At 42.5% G+C, this 10,296-nt stretch overlaps 1 protein-coding gene across 1 annotated transcript in view; it reads right to left on the minus strand.

Annotated features, from left to right (window-relative positions):
- The window catches only part of Ipo5 (importin 5), a 43,940-nt gene that overhangs the window by 18,110 nt on the left and 15,534 nt on the right, over window positions 1–10,296 (minus strand). The window contains exons 10-12 of the mRNA XM_023715196.1: window positions 5,996–6,120; window positions 5,819–5,908; window positions 5,564–5,737 (exon numbers count right to left, since the gene is read on the minus strand). Coding sequence (XP_023570964.1) covers window positions 5,564–5,737; window positions 5,819–5,908; window positions 5,996–6,120 — 389 coding nt within the window. The remainder of the gene's footprint in view (window positions 1–5,563; window positions 5,738–5,818; window positions 5,909–5,995; window positions 6,121–10,296) is intronic.

Genomic DNA, 10,296 nt, shown 5'->3' on the forward strand with positions numbered 1-10,296 from the left:
TTAAACGACAAGCTGAGAACACCTCTTTAGAAGCCAGACAGAGACTACAGGTCTTTGAAAAAATTTCAGTAAGAAACAATCCACTCTTAAGACTGTTTATGTGGATTTTCTATTGTGTTAACATAGCATTCCTTATTCATTTTTACTTATCTCAAAGTGCTGCCAGTAGCAGAGTTCACATCTTGACTCCGCTTTTTGTATTTATAAAGTTAAATACTTTCTTTTCTTTCTTCTTTTTTTTTGGGGGGTGGTGGTGCAGAACCAGGGATGGAACTCAGGCCTTTGCACTAGCCAGGCAAGCGCTTATTCTACTGAGCCATCTCCCTGGCCCCTCTTCCTTTTTGAGACAGGGTCTCCTGAAGTTCAGGCTGGCCTTGAGCTTGCTCTGTAGCCCAGACTAGTCTCGAACTTGCAACAACCTGCCTGCCTCAGCCTCCCAAGTGCTGGGACTGCAGGCATACACCACCATGCCCGGCCTGATTTCCTTATCTTTCTTCCTCAGTGATTCCTACCACTACTTATACTGTGTCATGGAGAACATTCTCTTTTGAGTCTATTTCTTCAGTTATGACTGACCTCACATATGAACCATTTGGGCTATGAATGAAATTCTTTGTTTTTTCTTAGGACCAAAGTCTTGCATTACGACCCAAAAGCTAGCTGTGTGTGCAGTTAGAGACTCGAGATGCCAGAAAAGCACAAGTAAGTATACACAGGCATCAGTCTGAGTCCAGAAACATGTGACTTGGGCACATGACTACAGTCAGACTTTATACAGTCACTGGGATTTCTGTCACAATGGCCCCCCATCACTAGAAAAGACACTATGGAAGGAAGGGAAGGTACAGAAAACCATCAAAATCAGAAAGAAAGAAACTGGAGAAATAGAAGAGTGGAGTTTGTGTGACCTACCTCACTAATATTTGGATCGCATGTGGAAATTCACTATGTCTACAATCTGGTAGAAAACATTTATACAAAGAAGCTAGTGTCACTGACGGTGTTACTCAACTTAGTCACGATCAACAGTGTTATACACAGTAGAAAGGTTACTATTAGTGTAGACAAACAAAAGGCAGATGCTGGGCATGGTTGCACATACCGGTAAACCCAGAAGGTGGCTGGGGAGATAGCTTGGTGGCCTAAGCACCTGCCTGGCAAATGCAAGGTCCTGAGTCTGATCCCTGGTACCCAAAACCAACCAATCAACCAAACATACAAACAAAAAAACCCAATGAAACACCTGTCTGTAAGCCCAGCAGGATCACCATGAGTTTGAGACCAGCCAGAGATACATAGAGAGAACCCATCTTAACAAACAAGCAAACAAAAAACAAACCCAAAAGGCAAATGACAGGTTATAGCCTACCAGAGTCTATAACTTACAAAAAAGTGAGGGCTATAAATGCAGATGTCGTAAAGGCTAATCTGCTAACATGTGAGAAAGGTGAAACATCCTGTCAGGAAGGAGAGGTTTCACAATTTTTTTTGTAGGGACAGGAAAATAAGCCCAGGACCTGACTTGTGCCAGGCAGGTGCTATGCTGATGACCCTGGTTTCACAATTTTAAATGATGGGTTTCGTATTGTAACTAGGCATGGTGAAGCCTGTGCCAATAAAAAGGCCTGCTGAAAATTAGGCCTGCTGAAAATTACACATACCACTTTGAAAGCAAGACAGAAATGGCTTTTGCTCCCATCAAATTTTCAACTGTGACAAAACTAGCCTTTTCTGGAAGAAAATGCCAGGCCACATGACGGACAGCCTAACCCTACTGCTATGTGCTAGTGCGAGTGGTGATCCCAAGACAAAGCCTCTTGGTTTCATCACTCTGAGATCCTAAGAGTGCTCAGAAAACTAAGTCAGGAACAATAGGCAAGGGGTCATGTAGAGATCTAATGCGAAAGTCTGGGTGACAGCACTTGTTCTTGCGCAGATTGGGGAGACTTTCTGGCCTGTTGAGATATACTAGAGGACAAAGGATTACTACTCAAGACTCTCCTCATCATGGACAAGGCTCCTGCTCATGCCAGAGGTTGGAACAATTGGCTGAAGAATCCTACTGTTCTCAGTCAAGTTCCTCTCATCTAATTCAACTCCTCTACTGCAGCCTACACACCAGGAGGTTATGGCTAACTTAAAAGCTGCACACCAAAGAACTGTTCCTAAAATGCTTTCAGATGGTTTCAGGTACAGACCTAACTCTTTTAAAGAGTTCTGGAAAGAACATTAAAACATCCTTTCCTCTAAGGTTAACTGAGAAATCTTGGGCCAATGTCTAAGGACATTGACATCTGCCTAAAAGAAGGCATGGCCTATCTGAGGACATGCTTTCTTAAGAAAGCATGGCCTAAAATTATATAGGAGAGACTTAGAAGGTCGTGTAGAAGCAGCCTATGACTTCAACTAACCCTGTGGTTGATGACACTGTCACTACAGAAGGGTCCATACACTTGCAGGTAGACAGTGGCGTGCTTAGGAACCGAGGAACACTCGGAGGAGCTGCCTAAAGAGGACCTTCAGCAACTCTGGGCTGAGCAGCAGAGAGTGGCAGCTGAGGGGTGCAGTGAAGGGCTGGCCAAATAGCTCAGTGGACTAATGTGCCTGCTTAAGCGGACGAGGGTGCTGAGAGTTCGATCTCCAGTGTGCTGTGCTGGCCCCATCCCCAGGGCACGCTGAGACAGCAATTGAGACTGGGTGTGGCGGTGCGTGCCTGTGCCTGTAATCCCAGCTCTTGGGAGGCTGTAAACAGAAGGATCACTTTGAGTCTGATCTATAGTGAGACCATGTACACCCTGTCCTAAATTAAAAAATCAGTGCAGTGAAATTTTTTCTGAAAAAAATTCTGTACTAGTAGTGTTTGGACAGGCTATCATGTCTGCATCTTGTACTATGAATAACCACTACAAAGACACTATGCAATGTATTAATTATTGTGACTGTCTTACTAACCTGTTTTGAAACTATCTCATTGCTATTTGTTTTTCAATAAAATAAAAAAAAAAAGAAAAGAAAATTCTGAAAAAAATGCACAGAGCCACAAACACTGGCAGACAAGACCCACCTAGACAGAGCAAAAGCCAACTGCTGCACTGACTTGCTTAATGACCATGTCATGTCACCTATGGCCACACTACTCTGAATGTGTCCAATCTTCTATGATCTCAGAAGCTAAGGCGGATTGGGCCTGATCAGTACATAGCAGATAGGCTGTCTCCTATCCAACACTACAAAACAGTGTCAAAGACAGAAACTGACAACCTTAGCCCACCTTTTAATTCTGAAAAGGTTGAGACCCAGTAAGCCAGAAGCAGGTCCTAAGGCTTCTTCTCTGTCTAGGTGGGTCTTCTCTGCAAATGTTTGTAGCTCTGTCCATTTTTTTTTTTCAGAATTTTCTTCAGTTCAGAAGAACAATTTTGCTGCATTGATTATTGACACGTCCCTGCTTCAGAAAGGCCCTCAGCTTCCTATCTCTATTATTCAACCACTCTGCTTCCAAATAATAACCACCTTCTATTTCACTTTTCCTTCCTGTAAGTCAAATGTGTTGGGGCTGGGGAGATGGCTCATGGAATAAATCCTTCCCTGTCAAGCGCAAGGGCCTGAGTTCAATCCCCAGTTCCGCAAAAAAAAAAAAAAAAAAACTTGAATGTTGAGTACGGTATGAAATTGTTTCTGGTAAACTAGTTTAATTTTTTGGTCAGTACACTAGGATAATTACTGGTATTTCTGGTACATTATGCACATTATACAATCCTTTTTATTATGCAAAGTTCAGCTAAGGAGTGCTTTGGGAGGTATGGAATGCATTATGGGTATTTCCATTATTTCTCAGGGGCGAAAGTGTTGACTTACAATCAACCTGAGTTACAACCAGCCCTCATGAACGAATAAGTCAAGGCCTAATCCAACCTTCCCGGGAAGTTTTCAGTAAGGAGGAACCCTGCGCTCCCCCCGTCCTACCAGGTTCTCTAGGCTGATTAGTATTGAATGTCTCTGGGGTATCAGAACCAGGCCCACTGTCACTCTGTGAGATTCTAAACAATCCCTCACTGATTCACATGAAGAGCTACTACACCAGATTTTCTTGAATTTCTCCTCAGCAGAGCTCTTAAATTCTGCACTTTTAAAGAAGTTATCTTTTCCTCTTAGTACACATTGCCAGTACATAATGAAAGTACTGTGGGGACCTGGAACATGTACAGGCCACATCAATCTCTTTCATCCCTGCATCTCTTGGTCTTCTTCTCATACGCAAAAGATCCATCTCTATGTTTTCTACTGTCTTTTATTTTGCTCCTTATAGTATACTCTGCTCTTCTGCACCTCAACATCCACTGTGTCTAGTCCTAACCTTACTGGTGACCACAGAAGGACGTCTTTCCTTCTCTACCAGGCCACACTCTTTACATGTAGCTCTGGCCACTGTCATTTTTCTGCCCCACCTTGAGAAGTCTTTCCTTAGTCTTTAAAAATGTACCCACTAGCCTTCTGGGGCACGACAGGGACACAGGCAGTCTCTTCACACTGCAGCCTTCTACCTAAGCCCACTTTTAGAGTCACCCTGGATCCATCTATTTCATCCACCCCTCATGTGGGCGTGGCTCTGTCTGCCTACAGACAGCTAGGTTCTGTCTGCCTTCATTATGTTCTTAGTCTGTTGTCATTCAACACTGAATACCTGGCCTTAGCCTGAAACTGCTTTTTCCTCTGGCTTCTGAAGTATTCATCCCTGGGAGCCTACTTAATCAGACTAGTCAACAGGTGATGCTGTGGTGTGCGAACTGTATTGGCCCAGTACAGGAATTGAGAGCATCAGAACAGGAACTGAGAGTATGAGAAACTTCCACAGCAATCTGACATTAAGTTTACGTGTAATGAGTCTAACAGTGAAAGCAAATCTGTTAAAGTGCGGACCTTTATAGTCATTCTTACAGCCTAAACCCATTTTTGCTTTACCTGTCAGCAGGGCTTCATTCCTTGCTTTCAGCTACATCCTTTCTCTCTCGCTGTTACCACAGCATCACACTGACCATCAGTTTTTTTTCAGACTACTATAATTATAAACCACCTATTGTATAGCCAGCACTTAATTGAAAAATACGTTTTTTTAAAGAACCCTGGTTTCTGCATACTGTCAATTTTTGTCACTTTGGATAGAACAGTCAACATCTTTTACATCTATATATTTAAAAAGAAAATTAGCAAAAATTGCCAGCGTGTCCTGTGAAGGGTCTCTCAGAACACCCTCTTCCCCTATCTCTGACCACCACCCATGCTACGGGACGAGCAAGGCTGCTTTTCCACAGCTGCATTGCCGTTTCCCACAGCACCAAAGAGCATGCTTCCTGCGCCATGTTCTCAGGGCAACCTGTGCACTGACTGTACCTCGACGCCATGTCCTTCCCAACTCCAACTGTGGCCCATGCTCTAGTCAAGCTGGCTTTCTTCTATGGGACTATCTTGGAACAACCCCCTCTACCCGGATGGCCTTGGAGAGCCTCTGCTTCCCTAAGCTCTGCCGAGCGAGTGTCTGAGCTCCCCAGCAAGGCCTAAGGCTCACCTCCTGAAGCTTCAGCACCATGATGGAATGCAGATGCTTCACCAAGTTATCCAGGTAGGGGATGAGCAGCGACTTGGGGCAGTCCTCAGTGAAGTTAATGAGGGCGGCGGCAGCATGGGCCTGCACCCGCTGGTTGCCTTGGTCTTCCATGGTCTGCAGCAGGGCTGCAATCACCTGGGAAACGAGGCCAAATCAGCATACCTTTGGAAAGGCTTCTGCCTCCTACCAGTCTGATGTGAGCAACTTGTTACTTGCCTTCTCATGAAATTTCTTCTGGAAACTAGGTGCAAAATCGGTAGCCATCTGCCCCACAGCATTGCAGGCCGCATACCTTACTCTTGGATGCTGCAATGTATTGTCTTGCATTAGTAAACACAACAGGCTCCCATGGCAAAGTATGGTAATAGGAATGAAATATTTGCTGGTACTTACAGGATCCTGAAGGAAAAGCAAAACAAAATTGACTATCTCATTCAGAATTCCTTCCATTTGCTGGTGGCATCCTTCGCCAATGGCAGATAAGGCCATCAATCCTGCATGCCGGTATTTCCAGTCAGCTACAAAAAAAGAATTACATTGAAAGAATCATTAGATGCTACAAAGATCTTTCTAATAGCCAAACAGCTTTAATTTGGAATTATTCCATTTGGAAAGAATAACAAAACTTTTTAGACAGTAATAAGAAAAACAAGGTCTGGGGATGTAGCTCAGCGGCATGGTACCTGCCTGGTAAGCGCAAAGCCCTGAGTTTGATTCCTGGTACCAAAACAAAACAAAACAAAGAAAAACCAAGCCTGTAATCTCAGGAGGAGCAACAATTAGGGCCTACCTAATTATAATAAGTTCAAGGCCAGCCTGGACTTTATAGAGAGAAATGGTTAGGGCAGGTGTCTGACTGGACTACTTCACTTAAGACTGGCTGTATTATTACACAGCATTTGTTTCAAAACTTAAGGAAACTGTCCCCATACAACACACTATAAACAGTGTTACACACTGCTGTGCTAGCTGGATTTACTGATTTCTATAATCACCTTACTTTTAAAAAGGAAAAACAACCAAGGAGAAAAGATACGTCTCCTTTTAGGAATTTTTGCAGAGGATATGGCTCAGTGGTACAGTGCCTGCCTGGTCCTGAGTTCCATTCTCAGTCCCCCAAATAAACAAACACATACATATACACATACATAAATTTTATCGGCACCTATAACCTCAGCACTCAGAAGGCTGAGGCAGAAAGATCACTGTGAGTTTGAGGCCAGCCTGGGCTACAAAGTGAGCTCAAGGCCAGCCTGAACTGCGCAGTAAAACTGTGTTTCAAAAAGGGAAAAAAAAAATTGTTGGATGACTTAATTGTATTCTAATATTAATAATGACTCTATTAATAGATTATTAACTCTGCTATGCTTACTTTACTGGAGTCCATACCCTATATTAGTGTATAATTTCCTTGGCCCTGATTTCTAAGTATTCCTGTAGTATTATAGGCTATACTACTTCAAATTCTTGGTCAAACATGATGCACATAAACCTATAATGCTATGGTCTTAAGTGCAGTGTAAGTACATGATTCTCAGAATGGGACCCAAGAACCTTGGGATACTCTCAAATTTGAGTTCCTTGGGGATGGGGATCAAACTATTCTCATAATCTTTCATTCTCATTTTGAAAAGATAAATGGAGTACAGTATTCCAGAGATACAGTATTCCAGAGGTTAAACTGTGACATTCCAAGAGAATGAATAAGGAAAACCATATAACTTAGCTATTGAAACATATTTATAAAAATGCAGTTATTCTTAATGGTTTGGAAAAGTTATTCTTCATAATGTTAATAATGCTATTATTTTTAAAAGCATTTACAGTACTTGGTTATTTTTAGGACTATAAACATTGCTATGACCCACTTGAACAAAAGCCCTCCAGGATCCTTCATAATTTTTAGGCTGGTAAGGGGGCCCCTAAGGCCAGCTGCTGCCAAGTCTAAAAGGTTAAGTTATAGAAAAATCTAAATTACATCAGCTCCATTTTTTACTTTGGGGAGCACAAAACTGATATAATGTAACTAATTCTACGACAAATCATCCTGAGAAATTCCTACTCTTCTGGTACATAGTAAACTTATTCACAGGGGTGGAGATGTAGTTTAACAGTGGCAGTTGCCTAGCCAGGACTGCGTTCAATGCCCAGCACCACAGAAAAAAACTTTGATAATTTATAGAAGCATACTATTTATGCTTTTAATTAACTTCAATCTATACTCCCCATACTAGTAAGTCACAATTTCTCAACTGAAGAATACTAATCCTTAGAAATGAAGAGTTAAGTATCTACCAATCTTTACATAATGAACTATTAATTTAAAGAAGAAATGCAATGTACACTTGATGTCATGTTTTGATTCAGGGGAAAGACAAGATGAACTTCCTACATCCCCCGTGCAGAGTTTCCTGAATGGAAGCGCTGCAGAGTACAAGGGCCACAATGGGGGCATCTGCAGAGAGTTATCCCTGTAATCGTAGGGTGTAAAAACTTTAGTGCTTATGATTTATAGCAGGTAAGAGAAAACTACTTCTTGAAATTAAGTAATTTTCTAGAGTAAACATGTTAAGTTTTCTAGAATAAAAAACACGTATGTAGAGGCCAAAACTAGAGAATGCTATATGTAAACAGATACTCAATATTATTACTATACATTTTCAAACTGGAAGATGCATTTACTTTTTTTTTTTTTTTTTTTTTGTGGTACTGGGGACTGAACTCGGGACCTTGTGCTTGGCAGGCAGGCACGTATATCATTCTTATTTATTTTTATGTATTCAGTACAGGGTCTCACTACGTAGTGATCTGCCTATTTTCAGCCTCCCAAGCACAGGGATTACAGAGGCCACACCACCACCACCACACCCCATCTCAGTTGATGACTCAGCGGGGCGGGGCCAGCACTGTTGCCCAGGGATTTAATCCTGGTCTCTGTCTGCCTAAACAGGCAATTTAATCCCTGAGCTATCTGGCCGGCCCTCATCATTCACTCTTGTTGAGCCTTTTGTCACATGCATTGCTGTTCACATACATGAAATGAATCTTCGTCTCCGAACTGGACGTAAGGCAATCATTTTCATGTTTTACACATCAGAAAACCAAGGTGCAGAAATCTGCTAGAAGTCACAATTTGGCAACAACTCTTTCTTAAGAGTTCCTGGCAGCTGAGCACCGTGGCCCACATCAGTAATCCCAACTACCTGAGAAGCCAACACAGGAGGGTTCGAAGGAGGAAGCTAGCCTGGGCAGTTTAGCAAGACCCTGACTGAAAATGAAAAATAAAAATGGCTGGGAATGTGGCACCGTACCCTCCTGGCTCCAATCTCCACTAGCACAAAACCAGCTCACTGCCATAAAGCCCATTCTACATCTAGGTAGTGAGCTGTTAACAAATTCTTTAAGGCAAATCAAAAGCACATTCACAACAAATCTATTTGGAGTCACAGGAATCAACAGAGAGACACTGATTGCTTGTTCCATTGAACAATCTTTTATCATCTGGGCTTGCTTCAGCTTAAAACTGGAAAGCAAGATGTACTGTAATGTAGGTCTTGTAGGTCAGGAACCTGTGACTTCTCTGTACTTTTGTAAAGACTAAAAAAATTGATGGTGAGAAGCAGCGTTGGTAATACAAGATTCAGACAGATGATTATATATACATTAAAAAGAGGCAATAGCTTTTGAACAAGCCTCTCCAGGATAAATAGTTTCACAGGAAAACAAACCAAGTGACCCAAGTAAGGACTAGCGTTCTCACAATAATTCATTTTCATCTGAGGTTGATATTGTGCCATTCCATTTTAGTACTTTAAGATCCTTTTATCACCAGGGTGCACAGCTGTGCTTAGCAGTAGACATACCCTGGACTCAATCGCTACCACCAAGAACAAACAAAAAAGATCCTGCAGGGCTGGTGAGATGGCTCAGTGGTCTAAAGCACCTACTTAGAACAAGCTTAGCAAAGCACAGGGACCGCGGTTCAATCCCCCAGCACCACATGCCAGCCAGCCCCGCCCTCTGGTGGGCTGAGCTGGCCACACACACACACACACACACACACACAAAAAAAAAAAAAAAAAAAAGATCCTGTATCAATGGTTCAGTACATGCCTGGCTCTCACATCTGCCTTTCCCATAATGTAACACACACACACACACACACACACACACACACACACACTTTCATCTGGATCAGCAGTGTTTTTGGGGTTTTTTGATACAGGGTCCCACTACAGTTAGGACTCGTAGTAACCCTCCTGTTTTCAACTATTAACAGTAGTCACCTGTGAACACAAAGTAAAAGACTTAAACAAGTCACATACTTTTTATTCCCTTTTGAGACAGGTTCTGGCTGTGTAGCTCAGACTGGCCTTGAACTCTGTCATTCAGGCTGGTCTCAAACTCCCAGGGATACTCCTGCCTCAGCCTCCCAAGTGCTAGGAATATAACATGTGCTACTACGCCCCGCTCACTTCTGTGTTTCAATATTTTAAACATATTTTGTAATTAAAAGGGACCAATTAAAAGAAAAATACATACATTGGGCTTAGTGGTGCATGCCTTGCAACCCTTACAATCTAAGAAGAACTGAGCAAGGATGATTGCAGGTTCAATCCCATCCTGGGCTTAAGTGAGACCCTGTGAAGGGGGGATGGCTATGGGATGTAGTCTAGTGGGTTCAATCTCCTGCA

The sequence above is a fragment of the Octodon degus genome, unplaced genomic scaffold (genome assembly GCF_000260255.1).
Source record: "Octodon degus isolate 3935 unplaced genomic scaffold, OctDeg1.0 scaffold00039, whole genome shotgun sequence".
NCBI classification, from domain to species: Eukaryota; Metazoa; Chordata; class Mammalia; order Rodentia; family Octodontidae; genus Octodon; species Octodon degus.